Genomic DNA, 19393 nt, shown 5'->3' on the forward strand with positions numbered 1-19393 from the left:
AAAAATGAACATCACATGCTAATGTGGCTAAATGCTATTCCAGCCGTTTCCTTTTTGAGCAGCTTTCTCCTGTTTACTCAACTCTGTAGAACTCGTTCTACAAGCTGATGATGGGTGATAACAAGTCGGAAAAGTTCTTCAAAGTTCTTCACGACAGGATGAAAGAGGCACAGATGGACATCAAAGCCACTGTGTCGGTTAACGTTGGCGAGATGTCACACAAAGCCAACGAGAAGGAGCTGGACAATGGTGAGGACATCAGGAACACATTTTGTGATGATGTCTTCTCAATGCACATGTTCTTTGCAAAAGGCTCTTCTTCACAACTTGGACTTCCTGCCACCGATGAACATTCCCTACTGGCTCAGAGCCAAGGCGGCAGCTCCTCTTCCCTACAGCCTCAGTCAATAGCAGAGCAGAAGGAGGTGGAGACAGAGATGGGCCCAGCCGTCCTCATCATGAAGCCCATCCTGAGGTTCCTACAGCTTCTTTGCGAGAATCACAACCAGGATCTTCAAGTGAGTGCTGGCTGGTCCCATTTGGCCATCAGAGTAATGAAAAAAAAAATTCTTCATCTCCTTCAACATGCTCTTTCAGAACTTCCTGCGCTGCCAGAACAACAAGACCAACTACAACCTAGTGTGTGAGACGCTGCAGTTCTTGGACATCATGTGTGGAAGCACCACAGGCGGCCTGGGCCTGCTGGGCCTCTACATCAATGAGTCAAACGTCCACCTCATCACGCAAACCCTGGAGACCCTCACGGAGTACTGTCAGGGCCCGTGTCAGGAGAACCAGGTAGGAGAAAATGTTTCTCCATCAGGCGAACGTTTGGAAGAGGAGATTTTTGTGTCTGCTTGTTTCAGACATGCATCGTGACGCACGAATGCAATGGCATTGACATCATCACAGCACTCATCCTCAATGACATCAGCCCGCTCTGCCGTTACCGGACAGACATGGTGCTGCAGCTTAAGGTGCGCTGCCCTCAAATCCTGTGACATTTCATAGCGTCATGTGATGTTGTCTTCTTCCCTGTTACCAGGACAATGCTTCTAAGCTGCTGCTGGCACTCATGGAAAGTCGTCATGACAGTGAGAATGCAGAGAGAATCCTGTTCAACCTCCGCCCCCGAGAACTAGTCAGAGCCCCTCCGCCCCATTAGTCAATGAAGAGGTTAATCTATTGACTGCCTGTGTTTGTGTGTGTGTGTGTGTGTGGGTGTAGGTGGACGTGATCAAGAAGGCCTACCATCAGGAGACTGAGTGTGAGGGTGGGGAAGTGTCATCTCGTGAGGTGGGACACAACATCTATATCCTGGCCCAGCAGGTGAGCCACTGCGCATCCTCAGTGACTGATAGAATCACATAGCATGTTCGTGTCAGGACTAATGACCCCTCCCTTCCCTTTGTCTGGCATGCCTCCCAGCTACCCACGTAAGAGTCAGGTGCAACTGGCGTCAAGCGCCAACAAAATTGCTTTTGTACGTCTGAAGTGATGAAGTGACATTACATTGAAATAAGAAGAGAAGCTATTGTGGCCCTAAAGGGACAGAAAAACAAAATCACTAGACTTTTTCAAGATACAGTGGTAGTTTGACTTAAGAGTACCACAACTTCAACAAGTTCTTCAAGTTGCAAGCCCTCAATTGGTCTATTTTTCTGCTTTGTGTTGCAAACAATAATGAGATGCAGTAATAATGAGTCACAGATACAATACAATACGATACAACTTTATTTATACAGTGCATTTCATAACAGCTACAGCTGTAACAAAGGAATTTACATTACAAGAACAAAATAGCAGAGCTGGGCAGTCCGTCCAGGGGCCGGACCGCTCGGACCCTCCGGCCCGGCCGGATGCCCATTTTTGGGGTGGGGCGTGGGGGGTGACAAATTTTTAAAAAGGGCTGGACTAAGTATGGCTGGAAGTGGATTTTAGTCCGGCCCACTAATCGGCCCTCACGCGTGTGACGTGGTCGCGAGGCGGCAAAATTTCATCTCAGCCTACTCAGTGAAAGGCTTCTTTTTAGGCTTCTTTCTACTCCCGCATCGGCGTGAGCGACAACTGCCGCATTGATTCACATGACCAACGCATTGTGCTGTTGGCGACAGGTCTGCAACACATGCCACGCACACATCAGGAATTGTTGCTGCTCTGATCGGTCCATTATGTCACATGTTGCGATAACATACAGTTTCCCATACGGAGGAGAGGAGAGGAGCAGCTCGTTGCTGCTGTAAAGCAAACTAGTTTGGCAGCGGCATTGGTGTTATGTCACGTATGTGTGTGTAAAATTAAATGCATCGTATAGTCATCTCGGTTCCTTTATGGGTGTAGCAGGCACAATATCCATTGTTGTCGTTGTCTTTTTGAAGGGACGCCCCTGACTTGGAATGTAACTGTTTCAAAACAACTTGTCTCCACAAGTATAGTCAAGCTGCGTGCAGTACTCAAGGATGACTCTAGCCCATCAAGGTGGAGTTCATGCACTTCTTTTGGCGTCTTCCCTACTACAAGCAACACAGCAGGACTTGCTTATTGAAATTAACGAACCTCGGTCTAATTCACCTCTCACTCTCTCTCTCTTTCTCTCTCTCTCGTGCACTCTCTCTCTCACTCCGGAAATACGCGATAGCAAACCTGCTGTGTAGTGGTTTGCTGGTATGCTTTTATTTTGAAGGCCGGGAAGTGTGAAGAAGGAGAGGTGTGGAAAATAAGTAACTTGTTGAATGCTTGCAGACTTCTTGTCGTCTGTAGGACCCAAACAATATTACAATATGACAAAGCCAACCCCAGGGCTCGCAATGGAAGTAAGCACACGCAGCTGGGTAAGTACTAGTGGCGCTTTTGAAGCATATTTGAAGAGTGTCCACATAGGGTTTGAATAGTAAATAAACCTCTTCCGTTAGCGTCCCTCCCGCGGTGGCGTCATGCACTTTTTTTTTTTTTTTTTTTTGGAGGCGGAGGGCGGAATGGGGGGTGATCATTTTTATGAATACAGGCGGGGGGTCGAGGCTAGAAGGGTACCCAGGTCAAGGGTGGAGGGTCCGCGGCCGGACCGGCAAAAAAGGGTCAAGTGCCCAGCTCTGCAAAATAGCAATAATATAACAAGTGAAATCAATATATTAAAACACAAAATACTATATACAATAGACACCAGAAAACAGCAGAAAACTATTAGTCTCAAGTCGGATCAAAAGGCCTAGATCAGGGGTGCTCAATACGTCGATCGCGATCTACCAGTCGATCACAAAGGACAGGACATTAAAAAAAAAAAATGTTCATAGTTAATTGTGTTGTGCAATATTGGTTCATGCGGGTATGCAAGGTATCAACATATCAACATATATTGTTCATTGTATATTATTCCTCAATATTTTTGAAAATAAATATATGTTCTGCATTTAACATACCCTAGGTAGATCATTTTGACTTGGTCATTTTGTAAGTAGCTCGCATGCTGAAAAGGTGTGAGCACCCCTGGCCTAGATACACCAAACCGACGTCGGTAAGCATTGGGGTGTCTGATTGCACCGTCTGATTGATGTAGTGAACACCATCGTTAACATCGGACCTCGTCAGGAACGATCTGGTGAGCGTTTCAGCATGTTGAATCTGCGTCATGACATTTGGTCACTCTGAATGGCTGTTAGCTAGCGAATCCACGCATGGGCGGGGCACGAACGGGAAGTGACAAATGCGGATAAAGAGTGAGCGCGCCTTTGCTGCCTTAATCTTCTTACAAGTACAAGAGCAAGGGTTGACAATGTAAGCATTTCACAATACTGTGTCAAGAGCGTGAGGGTTTTCTTCATGTGGGAGTTCATCGTGAGCGAAAAATGTAGCTAGTCTAGTTGGTCACAGTTGGGCAACGTCGGATTGGTCTATGTAGGCCTAAAAGCCCAAGAGTAAAAATGTGTCTTCAAACGCGTTTTAAAAATGGACAGAGAGGGGGCTTGCCTAACATTTAATGGAAGGTCATTCCAAAGGGAAGGACCAGCAAAAAAAAAAAGGCTCGATCCCCTCTGAGACACCGCTTAGTCCTCGACCAGAGCCAGAGGACATTGAGTCCGACTGGACCATGCTTAGTGGCTCCATTGTTGAGGCAGCCAATCGGACCTGTAGCCGTAAGCTGTAGTCAGTGCCTGTCGAGTTGGCAAAACACGAACCCGCTGGTGGACACTGGTGGTAAGTGATGCCATCAAGTTGAAGAAAGAGTCCAATCTGGCCTTTTTGGCCTGTGGGACTCCGCAGGCAGCTGACTGGTACCAGCTGGCCAAGTGAATGCAACTTTGGCGGTCGCTAAGGCAAAAACTGGGGCATGGGAGGAGTTCGGATGGCTTTGAGGAAATTCTGGTGCAGCATTCGGCGTCTCAGGAAAGGGAAGCAGTGCACCATTAACACTGTGTATAGTGGAGATGGGGTGCTGCTGACCCCGACCCCCCCGTGGGAAGAATACTTCGAAGACTTCCTCAGTTCTACTGACACGCCTTCTATTGAGGAAGCAGGGCCTGGAGAATCTGAGGTGGGCTCTCCTATCGCTGGGGTTGAAGTAACCGAGGTGGTTAAAAAGCTCCTTGGTGGCAAAGCCCCAGGGGTGGATGAGATTTGCCCAGAGTTTCTAAAGGCTCTGGATGTTGTGGGGCTGTCCTGGTTGACAAGTCTCAACAACATCGCATGGACATCGGGGACACTGATTCTGGACTGGCAGACCGGGGTGGTGGGGGTGTGTTCCAACTACAGAGGAATCACACTCCTTAGCCTCCCTGGTAAGGTCTATTCAGGGGTTCTGGAGAGGTCGGTCCCTCTGGAGGTCGAATCTTGGAATCAGGAGGATCAATGTGGTTTTTGTCTCAGCCCTCAGCGGGGTCCTTGAGGGAGCATGGGAGTTCTTCCAACCAGTCTACATGTGTTTTGTAGACTTGTAGAAGACATCTGGTTAGGATCCCTTCTGGATGCCTGCCTGATTAGGTTTTCAGGGCATGTCCCACCAGCAGGAAGCCCTGGGGACGACCCAGCTGGAGAGACTATGGCTCCCGGATGGGCTGGGAACACATTGGGATCCCTCCGGAAGAGTTGGAAGACGTGGCTGAGAAGTCTGGGCTTTCTTGCTGAAGCTGAAGCCTCCGTGACCCAACCCTTTATAGTCCGTAGATGATGGAAGTATGGATTTATTATTACTGTATATTATATTTGATATACAGTAAGTATTCCCACCTACGGACCTCTGTCAAACGGAAATTCCCTCACCCGGAAAAAAAACGTATGCATTACATTTTCTATTCCTATATTACATTAACGTTTGATTCCCGACAATGGAATTTACAGTATCCGGAACCCGGAACCAATATCGAAGCCCGCACTAGAGCGAAAATCAAGCAGTCCCTGCTCAATACTACGGAAAAACTTTGACCGCGCCGCCGTAATTAGATCAAATGGAAATTCCCTCACTCAGAAAAAAAACCAAAACGGTATACATTACATTTTCTACTTCTTTATTACATTAACGATTGATTCCTTACCTTACAACGAAGCTCCGGTATCATGAACCCGGAAATCATAGCGAAGCCTGCAGTAGCGCAAACTCAGTTCCCACTCGATACTGTGGAAAAATCACCAGACATCAGTGATGATCAACGGGACAGTTACTTGCAATTAGCAACAAAACAGTATGATACGCAGACAAACATTTTCATACAGCAAAGACTGAAGCCAACACAACAACTCAAAATAGACTAATTTTTTCCTAAGTCTGAGAAAAGTCAACATTAAAATACAGTACAGTTTACTCTAGTTAAGTACAGTACTGTCCTGCATTGGTGTTACAGTATTTTTTTCAACAGTATTTGAAACATTTTTGTTATAGTGCAGTGTATTTTGTTCATATACCTGTACTTTCTAGTGCCGTTTTATATATATATATATATATATATATATTTATTTATTTATTTATTTTTTTTACAAAGCTTGGAACCGTTATTCACATGAGTAAAATATTGGAATTAATGTGGACAAAAAAAGTATATTTTGATTCAAAGACTGTTCTAATAGCTTTCTTTGATGCTTGAATACGATTCTTTTCCTGTAAAATACAACAGTTGAACGATGCACCAAAGACATACAAGTAATATTGTATTTTAATTTGGCTGTGCAAAGTGTGCAAATTATTTTGGATTTCTCCAATGAGCCGTCAAGCAATTTTTTAAAAGTAAAACTACGTAAAAGCCCTTCTCTCCTGTAAGTTTCGCTGCACAGTGAGCAGAGGTCAGCTGCTACAGGATTAAATAAAACTGAGTTAACTGAGTTAATGTTTTTTAGTGCGTTATGATATTGAAATTAATCTCAATAGTTCATGCTTTAATTTTGACAGCCCTAATATAGATATCCCTCCATCCATTATCTATACCGCTTATCCTCACAAGGGTCGCGGGCATGCTGCAGCCTATCCCAGCAGTCTTCGGGCAGTAGGCGGGGGACACCCCGAATTGGTTGCCAGCCAATCGCAGGGCACACAGAGACAAACATCCGCACTCACAATCACACCTAGGGGCAATTTAGAGTGTCCACTTAACTTACCATGCATGTTTTTGGAATGTGGGAGGAAACCGGAGTACCCGGAGAAAACCCACGCAGGCACGGGGAGAACATACAAACTCCACACAGGGAGGCCGGAGCCGGGATCGAACCCACCACCTCTGAACTGTGAGGCGAACGTGCTAACCAGTTTTTTTGTTTTCATTTTTTTTATTTTACAAATCTTTACATTTTTAATCGATGTTGCCTGTTCTCTCTTCTGCCTTTTTAGTAAGAAATGTGCTATATAAATCAAGCATTGATTGAGATATTAATTTTCTTTTGGTGATGAGCAACAATGTGTCATGTTTGTATGCAGCTGGCCCGACACAACAAGGTGTTGCAGAACCTTCTGAAGCCTACAAAGAAGAGCAAAGAGGGCGAAGAAGGAATCTCCTCCATGGTCAACTTAACTAAACCGTTCATTTTGTCAACATTGATCGACTTTGTTAAATGACTGCTCGATTATTTTTTGTTTTGCCAGTTAAACTTGAACAATCGTCCACTGTCCCAAATGTTGAAGTCATCAATACCGACTGCCATAGTGGAACAAGACCCGCTCGAGTACTACGACATGCATACTTCTCAAATAGAGGTACTACTGTATGCAATGCTAATACAATTACTGATTCATGAACTACGGCTAGCTCACTTCTCATATACCGTATTTTCCAGACTCATTTTTTTTCATAGTTTGGCCGGGGGGGCGATTTATACTCTGGAGCGACTTATTTGTGAAATTAGTTACACATTATATCGTATCCCTTTCCTTTTCAAGGTCAGCAACCAAATACCAAACAACCACAGGAGGGCGTTCTAAGGCTGCATATAAACCTGCATTACATATTGACTTTACGACGGGGAAAATAACCTGTAGTGTATATCATTTCACATGTTATTGTAACCCACATAAAGAAACATAAAGATAAATCCTAAAAGCTATTAAAATGCATGATTAATTTAAATGGCTAAAATCTAATATTGTGTTAAATAAGTAATTAAAATTGTATGATAAAAAGACAATTTGACTGTCTATCAATCCATGTATACAAAATAGTGTACTGTTCCTTCAAGGCCCTGATACACCAAAAAGACGCTGGCCAACAGTGACAGACGCTTACCCCCTGTGGCGTCTAGCCGGCTGTCCGCACGTCACGCTGGGGAATGCACCCACAACAACAGTCAGCGACGCTGACCATTAAAGTACCTTCGGCGCATGCATAAGATGTAATACCCTTCCATACCATCGGCGGCGGTAGTCACCATTTCTCATGGTTAGAAAACTCCAACCACAAAGCTGTTGGCCGGTGGCGGATTATGAAAACGTAAACAATGCATTCAGCTCTATTCTTCGCTCACGATGAACTCCCACGCGAAATAAACCATCACTTTCTTGACACGGTATTGTGAAATACTTACATTGTCTCCCCCTCGCTCTTGTACTTGTAAGAAGATTAAGGCAGCTGAGCCGCGCTCACTGTTTTTCCGCCTTTGTCACTCCCCGTTGGTGCTCCGCGCGCTGATTTGCTAGGTAACAGCCAATCAGAGTGACCAAATGTCACGACTGGCTACGCCGATTCAACATACGTAAACGCCCCCAAGATGCTTACAGACGGGTTACGACACTATGACGGTGGCCACTACACCAATCATATGGCGCTTAAAGACGCCACGACGCTAAACGACGTCCAACGTTGGTTTGGTGTATCAAGGCCTTTAAAAGGTGCCGGGCCTGGCAGTGCATGGTCTTGCATCATCAGCCAGCTACACACACACACAACATTCTACATGGTCGGGGATAAATAAAAGACTTATTTAATTGATCTACGACCGTTTTGGTGAGTTTAAAGTTATCTTAATGTAACTTTCTTGCAATGCTACATGTGTGGATGTTAGCTAAATGTTACCATCGTAGCTCGGTGTAAATGATGTGTACTAAGCGCACAATTTTATCAATTTACTTTATATGGACACATTTATTTGCGTCACGCGACAGAGACAACTTGGATTCCGAGAGGGGGTAAGGGGGGTCGACTTATACTCCAGTGCGACTTATATATGTTTTTTCTTCTTTATTATGCATTTTATGGCTGGTGCGACTTGTACTCCGGAGCGACGTATAGTCCGGAAAATACGGTAAATACTATGCTAATGCTAATAGTGATACTCAGAGTTTGGCATGTTACTAAAATTTGGCGGTCCGTCATCTGTCAGCAGCCTGGGTACCCGTCCGCCATCCGTCTTTTTTTAAGCCAAACCAAACTGTAATCGTCTGCCAGTCAGTCTGTCATGTTATTTTAACCGTGCTTCCATCAGTAAACATCATAGGCCCACGATACCGTCAATCATCAATCTGGAAAAAAAAAAGGTCCAACAGTTAAAAAAATCCATCCATCCTTTTGTGTTTGTAATATGCTGGATCCACGTTTTTAGAAGACGCACATTTAGTCACTCCTCATGCCCTTCAGTTGAACTATCAATGGTTCTTAAAAAAAAAAAAAAAAAATGTTGTTTGTGTACTTTTTTGGTTTTAGTGGCGTTTTAGGTTGAAATGTTTCATGGCTTGTAGCGTCTCTAAGCAAACTGGGCAGATAGTTTTGTGTTTAAATTTGGTGAATATATACTGTAATCTGCTTCCTATTATACCTACCGTATTTTCCGGACTATGAGTCGCTCCGGAGTACAAGTCGCACCAGCCATAAAATACATAATAAAGAAGAAAAAAACCCATATATGTCACACTGGGGTATAAGTCGCATTTTGGGAGGAAATTGTGCGCTTAGTACACATCATTTCCACCGAGCTACGATGGTAACATTTCGCTAACATTCACACATGTAGCATACAAGAAAGTTACTGTAAGATAACTTTAAACTCACCAAAACTCCACAGATTCTAGGTGTGCAGCGAAGTTGCCTGTTTATATTGTGAAACTGCTCAAGAAACAGAAAATACTATCAATATATGCATTACATAATATAACTACAATGCTCAAGTATGTTGAAATCCAGCGTAGAGCTACTGCACCTTAAAACGTGTTTTGTTTCCTCCTTAGTTGAGATAACTGTTGTTGTGATTTGGGCAAAAGAAATAAAAGTTGATTTGATTTTATTTGACTTAGAAGACATCCACAACAGAACAGCATGGACATGCAGGTGACAATGTTTTTTTTTTTTGTTTTTTGTTTTTTTTAAGGTGAAAGAGGATGTAACAACTCAAACAAAAGTTAAAACTTAGAACACAACTATAACTGAACACTCTGAACTACTGTCAGTGTCTGCAAGTTGCGCTTTGGCACATGCGTGAGTCATTTGCAACCTGGACGCCGAGGGGTTAACATCTCCCTGATGGGAATGGCTGTTCCGTGGGGACTGAGTTGACAGTGGGTGCTGTAGGATGCGGGAGATTCCACAGCAGCGTCCGTACTTATGCCGGCTTGTTTACAAATGGAGATAGAGAGAGTTCTTTGCACTGATGTTTTGTAATCTATTTTCTTTCGAGGAGCAGGATCATTCGATGCGTCTGTCCAGAGCAGACGCAAGGCCAGGCTGAGTTGATGATGGAAAAATTTCTCCCAACAATTCAGTTGATTGGAAAATACGATTTTATTAAGACCAATACAGCTGATGTTGCTCTCTGAGTCACACGTGTGTGTCCCTTTTCACGTCTTCCTTCTTATGGGGAACAGAATGAATATTCAAACTTGGTAATTACATATGCATTAGTTACACTGAATGGCTAATTTCTTTGTCTATTTCCCGCCTGAACAGCTTCAAGAAAAAAAAAGGAACCACATGTTGAGAGGCGCCACAAAGTCTACCTCAAATTGCACCCCCCTAAGATTGATTACTTTAAGAATGGTCAGTTTGGAACAGGCAAGTCCCAGGAATGTCAAACTATTAAGCTACAATTTAGAAAAAAACTAATTAACTAAATCCTAAATAACGCTCAAGGCATGCTACTTAAGGTTATTTTAAGTAAGAAATTCCTAATTTAATAAGGCCAAATCGCTCCTTGACGTCTCCCAGAAACATCCTGCGCGACCAGCAAGCAAACAATCAAATCAAAGCCCAACACCAGTGTACAGGTCACGGCAGAGTTTCCCATCCAAAAACAACCCCCCAAATTGAGCCGATGATAACATCATCAATTTAGAGTGGTCCACATGGGAGAATCAAGGATTCGCCAAACCTCCGTCAAGAAAAAACTCTTCCATGAATCAGAAGAGGAAAAAAGAGGGAGATTCTTCCTGAACACATCAGTGACCCTTTCGTTTACAAGCCAATCAGAACAAAGGACCACTGTCACAAAGGCAAAACAGCATAAAAATCATCCATCCATCCATCCATTATCTGTACCGCTTCTCCTCACAAGGGTCGCGGGGCATGCTGGAGCCTATAGCATAAAAATCAAAACATGCAAAATAAGAACCAACGGAAAGTATAGCGCTAACTACCGAATACGCCTAAACGATTAACACATAAAACCACACGCTTATAAATGAATGTAAACATTCACGCTAGATACTAATCAAAACAAAACACAGTAAGCAAGTTTTTCCCAGTGTTGCCCCCAGTGTGTGTGCGTGATGCAGAGTCCCAAACACTGACAAAGCAGCACATCCTCGAACAGAGTGAAACTGTCCAGGGCCCACTGTCCATATTTCAGTCCTCTCATTAGTCCAACATCGTCCATCGAATCCTATGTGGGCCCCGAGCAGCTCCACGTGTTCTGTAAAAAAATAAAACATCTGCCAGTAGAATGTAATGACAGCATACACAGAATAACACACATTTCATGTAAACAAAATCACTCTAGGCAAAAAGACAGTCATGTTCAGAGTAAGGTATGAAATCAAACATAAAACAAAATGACTATTAGGTGGTCGTTAATGAACGAATAGATCGAACTAACACAAGTATTATAATTCAGTCACAGAATAGTAAACACCCCCCTTGAACCTTACTTCTGAGCACAGACTGGACATGACTGTCTCGGATGGGCAACACTGTTTTATAAACAACACAAAATAAACTAACCCAACAAAATAACAAACATGACAATAAATGCAAACAAAAAATGAAAAAGAAACACACTAGCTAATCAATGAGAATACTTTTCAACAAAAGGAGTCTCCACCATATTCTCTGAGTTCTCCTCACCTCTAACAGTCATTAAAGGCATTTGAGTTTGGTCCCCTGGCAGCACCACACCGACCCATCTTAGAATCATAGCTTTCGCAAATGTCAATAACACTGTACAGAAGCAAAACAACACGCATAAACAAGAGGAGAGCCACTAAGAGCTGGACTATAATAGCTCCTACAGGACCCAATTTGTCTTGCAACCAATTTGTAGCTGACCACCCTGAACCCTCCGAGGGACCAAAGGAATCCCTAATAACACACAACGGATCCACGACACTAGTGATATTATCAGAATTATCAGGTATCAAAGTATTGCATGCATCTCCCGTCAAATTCAAGGATACATACAAGCCCCCTTGCTTAGCCAAAATATAGTCAAGTGCCATATCATGCTTAAGCAAAGTCAATCTATGACTCGTTTGTGTAATAGACAAATATTCGAACACCCTAATAGTTTCGTTAGCGAACCCCTGGAGAGTGTCAGTAATCTTATCAATATGATCCGCCAAAAAGGTAACACCGTACCATGGAAAAAGACCTATTCCCCATTTCTCACCCAAACTAATTCTCCAATGACATGATTCCAAATTATGAAATTGTGCCATGTCTCTCTTTCCTCTATGGTTCTTAACACCATGGTGAGCATTCACGGGTTTCCCATTACTCCGAATTGTCATCACGTCGTATGACAGTTTCAAGGTCGCCAAATAACAACAACCAACCCAACCATATGGTAGAAACAAATATGCCTTATTTCCACAGACCCACCAAATATCCCTGAAATTCCCTTTTGTTCTATTGCTAGGAACCGTGCGATTCGCCACTATCACAGTTTTACTCTGTCGGCAGTCGTACGATCGAAATGTAACCGGATACTCGAGGAGTCTGTCCTCTCTCGGCTGCACTCCAAATTGCATGAAATAAATTTCGCAGTCTGTTTCCCCCATAAATGACCCTCTACCTCCATGTGTCACATTAGAACAGAAACAATATTGCACCTTCACTGGTGACACTTTCGCGTTGCCTCGGGGAAAGCTGTACAGATATCCTCATGCCTTTCAAGCAAATTCAAATATGAGAGATTGCCCAGCCAGGCACATTCTTGCCCTGGTTTGAACCTTGGTCGATAGGCCTTGTCATATTCAGTGGTTTTCTCAGATTGTTCAAACACCAACCACAGTATCAAACTATACTGACAGGCACGTGCTACAGGTACTGGAATTGATTCAAAAACAGAAAATAATGTACTTGGTGTCTGGACCCTAACGAGACATGGAACCTTCACTGATCCCGATTCTCTAACCGAATGCGTCAGATGCTGATACCACATATTTCTACCAGCTCACATGTCGGTGCCTCGTGATGCCAAGGAATCAAATCCATAAGCCTTCCATTTAGCTTCTCGTCTTGACAAAGCGCGCAAATTGTTCCTCACCTCTGCAGGTGACCAATCAGACTCAGAAAAATAATCCTCCACTTCCATTCCAAGAGTCTGCTGTTGCTCAAGTGACTCCACCTCTTTCATTAATATTTCAGATTTTTCGGACAAAGCTCCAGTTATACTGTCCGAAGTCATCTTGGGCGGCAGTACGTTCCCTTTCTTGCCAGTATGAACATGCTTACTTCCAGACACGGGTTTCCATCTGTCAATACTTGGTTTCTTTTCTACCAGCAACACTAAATGAATCATGTAGCTGATAATTTTCGGATCAACGCCACTACAGATTTTTTCTGGATCATATTCAAAACAAGAACATTTATATTGTCCCCAATCCGTTGCTTGGATTTTCTGCACAAACAGTGCACAGTTACGTGTGACTTCAAATCGTCCATAGGTATTAAGCAACAAAATATTGTCCACCGTCGAAAGCTTAGTCAAATCCAAAATTGATCCATTATTGTCAACCCATTGCGCAATATGACTACATGGGACTTTTTTTTATCCCTATTACAGTTACATGGCAACAAAATGGAGTTCCCCGAGACCCCATCAATCGTAATCAATGTAACGCTTTGGTTTAACTTTTCATCGAACAGGCCTGGGGTTGCTTGATCCTTCTGAAAGCTGCTGTCTTCCTGGAAGATGTTCTTCACTGCCATGTGGTTCGACATTGCTGTACTCTTTCGTGTTTCCACAGGTTGTGGGTAGTGTTGTACAGATACCGATACTGGTATCGGGTGGTATACCGATACCGCATTAAAACGCTGGTATCGGATCGGCCGGTACTAACAAATAAAACGCAGATGCCGGTTATCGATACTGTTATTATTTGAACGCAGCGCGCATATTTGAGAGCCGCATGCCGAAGGAAAATACGAGGAGAAGCCTTATCCATTATTAGCGCTTTTGGTCATCGGTCTACTTATGTCTAGTTTGGTGAAAAAGGTCGCTATAAGGACATACATCGCCACATTGGAGGCATTTGCTTTGGGGGACTTTGATGCTATCAAGAGCCTGCAATTACTTTGGGAGCATGTCGGCTGGATCTTTGGTCTCGTAGCAAAGTATGTTGCTTTTGTTTGACACACTACATCGATCACTAGTTTAGTGGTGGAAAACGTCTTTCATGAAAAGGTTTGTGTCCAGATAAACTCGTCTTTATGACCCGCCGAAGCTTTTCGAGCTTGCCCTAGCTTGCTAACTGCTAATAAAGAGACCAGTTTGTTTACAACACATCGCTCAGCAAAATGTTCTATAATGTTCCATCAACATATATGAAATTTGTATATCCATATAATTATCAGATTAATGTTGAACATCAGTGCAAAGTAAATATTGAATGAAAAGTAAAACGAAAACAATAACTGATATAAAGTCATCAGATCATAACCTTGTATGTTGTGATGGTGCTAAGTGGTCACGTTGAAGATTTGACAGCCATTGTGCGCATCTGCTTTCAAACAACTTCGTTTTTGCCTCCGATTAATTTGAATCACTGCCGGTATCACAAAATAAAATCTCTGGCTGACCGATTAGAGCAAACATAAACAGCACAGGTGTTAACCATTTTTAGAAACACATAACGGACTTCTGTTATCTCACTCACTCGACCGCCTGCCCCTCTGGTAGCATACAAATGTGACGTCACGCATCGGGTGGTAGGTTAGAATCACTGAATATATTTTAAAAGTACAAATGCTGCACCTTGCTTCATTACAAATGTAAATTCATGTGAATACAGTATGTATCCCATGTCTCACTCTCACAAGCACGAAGAGCTATGAAAATAGGCTGCTTATTCAACATATGTATTTTGTGTGTATATGTTACTACAGATACTTTGATGATTTAAATATGAATAATTTTACATCCAAGTGAGTGCAATTCTTTAGAATTACAAAAAAAAAAAGTTGCTTATTTTGGATTTTTTTCAAATGTTATCGGTACAATATCGGCATCGGCCGATGCACAGCCAGGTAGCATAATCGGTATCTGGGCCAAAAAGTGGTATCGGAACAACACTAGTTGTGGGGGCATATTGGAAATCAACTGTGTGGAATTGCCGGTCGCTGATTCCAATGGATGAGTCATTGCTAGCGTCATCATGAGCATGTAACCCATGCTCAACATCAACCATAGCACGATCATTTTCTTCTTGATTTTGTTCTTAAACTTGACCTTGAGCTGGTTCTCCTCTCTGCTTGTCCTGTGCTGTTACTATCATGGCTCTGTCTTTGTGTTGCCTCATCCCTCGGTGCTTTAACACAATGAGACAAATGGTACCAGATCAGTGATCTCTTTACCTGTACCGCCGTGCCGGTACAGCGGACAACTTCAAATGGCCCCTGTCGCCGTTCGTTGAACCACTTTCGACGAAACACCTTCACAAACACCTTGACTCCTGGCTGAACTATGTCCTTATTGTTCACCTCGAGTCTCTCTTGTGCTTCGTCTTACTTCTGCCTGTTGACAACGTATGTGGAAATGTTCCTATGTATCGTTGTCAAATGTTTGACATATGCTTTCATTTTTTCCTTTTCCACTTGTTTGCAAACACGGCGACGGCATGCGCCTGCCTGTAATCAGCTCATGTGGCGTCATCTGGAGCTCACGAAGCTCACTAGATCGGCACACCATCAGTGCAAGTGGAAGCGCCGTCACCCAATTCAATCCTGTATGTTGACAAATTTTAGCGATTCGTTTTTTTTAAATCCTATTCAATTTTTCACAAACGCCTTGGCTTTGCGGGTGATACACTGCTCCTAATCGCTGTTTAAATCCCTAATTTTTGTAGGATAATGTTGACCGTTTTATCTACAAACTCTTTCCCGTTATCTGAAGATATTCGGGCCATCTTGAAAATCTGTCCACTACGACCAACATTTATCATTTTCCTTCGACTGGTTTTATCATATCAACGAAATCCACAACTAGTTCTTGCGTTGGACCATTCGGAGCAGGGATGTAGCCCTCAGGGGCCAACACACCTCTCCTCTCATTGTTTTTTAGACAGATGGCACATCTACCAACGACATGATCAATTTGTTCAAGCAAATATGGAGCCCAAAAACCATATTATTTTGTGATTTGCTTCTTTTCTTTCTTGTTATCCATAAGATGAATTTGGTTGAGTCTTCTCACAGTCCCTTGGGCTTGCTCTTTTTTGGGCCAGTTCCTTTTTATGAAACATTTCCACTTGATCTGATATATGATCACAGTACACATTTTTTGTCATGCTTCCAAGTCCCACAACCTCTGCTAGTTTACTTCTAACTGGCAGAGGCAGGCCTTTTTGAATTTTGTCTCTCATGATTAGCCTTTCCATCAGAGTTGTGTTTGGGTCATTTCCTGTAATGAGTCTCCAAGCCTGATGTGCTCTTTCCACATACGATTGCGGGTTTTCATTTTGACCCAAAGGTTCAATTAAAATATTATCAGGATTCATATTTGTAGGATCCTTTCAGTGCGTCCCACAGCCGTCCTCTAATTGCAGAAAACAGTTCAGAATCATTCACTGCTGTTGTTGAAAAACGACCTAATCCAGCCTTTTCCAGAATATCCTTCATTGCCTGGACTCCTAGTAGGTTGGCCAGTAGTCTCTTAATGTCTCCTACTGCGAATTGTGTTCCCACCATGCATTCTTCCGGCTTGGATATCTACGGATGGGCGCCCTCTTGAAGAATCGGCAACTTCTCAAGTATGGCTGACATGTCAGAGTTCTGCCAAGGTTTATAATCCAGTTGCTGACCTCGCACCACAACAGGGAGAATCATGCTTCTTCACTTGTGGGGGCTTGACAGTAGGTTAGACCTACCTTTCTTCAATTAATTTTCTGTAATTTCCAAATTTTGCATTTGATCTTCCAATTCTCTCTGTTCCTGTGGGTCTGTGCTCCATTCTAATTCTTTCTCCGCTCTCGTAAGAATACTTTTAACTGCAGGGTCATATCCTCCAACTGCCCCTTCCCTGTCACTTTGGCTGTCATATTTAAACTCCCTCTTTGTTGGCTTTTGTGCACTGTGCTCCTCTTGTGCAGAGGGCTAGGTTTCATAACAATGGTAGTCTTTGCCCGTCCTGTCTCTACTATGTCATTATCCTCATTTTCTGATTGATAACTACCTTGCTGACTAATTACTAAGTACTTGAGGATAGACCTTGTCAGGTTTACACTTGGCCTCATACGGTGGGGGACTCTTACCAGGTGACGGATGCGAAATAGGAGCATTAACTTTCGCCGTAAGTTTTTTGGCTTCCTCCAAATTCTTTAGTACCTCCTCTGCGATGTTTTTGTTTGTTTTTAACTTCCCGATCCAACTTCCTTCCCTCTTCATCAAATAATGCCAAAACCCCCAATTCAATTTCCCTCTTTGCTTTTCTTTTTCGTCCTTTCCTTCCCTTTTTCTAGACTGCCTTATATGTAGATACAAGGACACGGATTGCTTCGATTACCTCCTGGTTAAAAGTCCCTTCCACCGGCCAAGTTCTATCAATATCTGGCCATTGTTTATTCAATTTTTTGGATATGTCCTGAACACCCTTAATGAGTGGATTATTTCTCAGTACCACATCAATGGGGGTGGTCACTGTTGACAAGACAAGGCTTTTATCAGACATTTCCTCTGCTTGTTATCCTATATATATATATATATATATATATATATATATATATATATATATATATATATATATATATATATATATATATATATATTTTTTTTTTTTTTTTTTTTTTTTTTGAGGAAGAGGAAATACCTTACATCCCCATAAATATCTTTTGCATCAATCAACCTTAACTACAATGTAGGCAGTTTAACAATATGATACCACATCAGACCTGTACAACGTGTTTTGCCAACCTCAGAAGTGCACAGAAATTGCGACTCACTATCCCCCTTTCACTAATTCAACTATATTTGGTCTCCCCTTTAATTATGACTATTTTATTCGACAAATTAATTTAAAATATTGTTTGGTTTAATAAGATAATTTAAAAACAAATGACAGGTCTATCTCGATCAGTCTGAAGCCAAGATCATTGATATTAATCACATGTCATGATTCTATAAGCAGGTGTGAACCCATTTGAAGAGTTTGTGGACAAAAATCACACTGGCCTTAATTGTGGGGACACGATGTTTTCGCGAAGCTCTCTCCTAGGTAGTTGTGGACCTGGTGTGTGTCGTCACATCCTCTTTGGAGATGTTGTGTGCGTCCACAATCTTGGATTCTCATCCAAAGAGAAAAACTTAAAATTGAGAAAACCAACATTGCATACTCAATCACTTCCTCATCAAAGGCACATGCTTATATTTCAAAGATCCATCCATTGTCTCTATTGCTGCGCCATCTAAATTCAAATTGTTACTATTAGTCTGTATCTACTCTCACAAGGCATTTCCACACAGCCATCTTAAAGCTGACCAAGTTGCATGCTCCGTGCACTATCCCCCTTCTAACTGTGAGTGAGGAGCTCCCGAATTGGAGCATTTGAATTATATTACTTCTATATCCCTCACTCACATGGTTTTACTTAACTTATTTACTGCATAGTTATCAATACTGCCTTGCAGTATCTTTATGTAATTAGATTATAAAATCACATTTATTCGCTCACACATTGCTCCAACAACAGCATGCCTGCCCCCCCCTCCCCGCAGGGTGACGCGAGCTCGCCCCGCGCAACATCACCATAGCAACGCCCCTGCCACCGTAGCTTAGACCCCCCACTCGCACAGCCACCGCATCCCCCCAAAAAGGGCTCGGCCGACATGGATTCGTTTCAAGTTGGCCACCCTTACAACGAGCATAGTCAGCCGATTGTATCCCCCTCTGGGCATGACGCAAGGTCGCGCAAGGAAGCAAGTCACCACTCGGCCGCCAGCGTGCACCCAGCGACGGGCATGAGCGCACTCCCCCCCCCTTCATCTTCTAGCAAAAAAAACGTACCACATGCTGAGAAGCGCCACAAAGTCTACTTCAAATTGCACCCCCCTAAGATCGATTACCTTAAGAACGGTCAGTTTACAACAGGCAAGTCCCAGGAATGTTTGTCAAGATGTCCGCTGCCCCCCCCCCCCCCCCCGGTATCCCATATTGCCCCAGAAAACATCACACTTAGTAAGAAGAACTGAACTAAAATGCAGCGTTAAAAAAAACTAGCAGCAGAAACAAATGAAACCAACTGAAATTTTGAAAAGGTAAACATTAAATGAAAATAAAACCTTGTGAA

General features: G+C 42.9%; 1 protein-coding gene across 13 annotated transcripts in view; it reads left to right on the forward strand.

The window, feature by feature from the left end:
• itpr3 (inositol 1,4,5-trisphosphate receptor, type 3) overlaps window positions 1-19393 on the forward strand; it is a 373289-nt gene that overhangs the window by 271491 nt on the left and 82405 nt on the right. For 9 of the 13 annotated variants that reach the window (XR_015088794.1, XM_086045958.1, XM_086045973.1 and 6 more), the window contains 7 exons: window positions 90-518; window positions 598-798; window positions 867-977; window positions 1046-1141; window positions 1228-1329; window positions 6896-6979; window positions 7061-7171. Coding sequence is in view for 12 of the 13 variants with exons in the window: in XM_086045958.1 (XP_085902084.1) it covers window positions 90-518; window positions 598-798; window positions 867-977; window positions 1046-1141; window positions 1228-1329; window positions 6896-6979; window positions 7061-7171 (1134 nt within the window). In the remaining variant the exon portion in view is untranslated. The remainder of the gene's footprint in view (window positions 1-89; window positions 519-597; window positions 799-866; window positions 978-1045; window positions 1142-1227; window positions 1330-6895; window positions 6980-7060; window positions 7172-19393) is intronic. The other 4 variants (XM_086046039.1, XM_086046029.1, XM_086045983.1 and 1 more) reach the window with 1 other exon arrangement.

This window comes from Filicampus tigris, chromosome 1 (assembly GCF_054856515.1).
Source record: "Filicampus tigris isolate MCC_2025a chromosome 1, RoL_Ftig_1.0, whole genome shotgun sequence".
Classification (NCBI taxonomy): Eukaryota; Metazoa; Chordata; class Actinopteri; order Syngnathiformes; family Syngnathidae; genus Filicampus; species Filicampus tigris.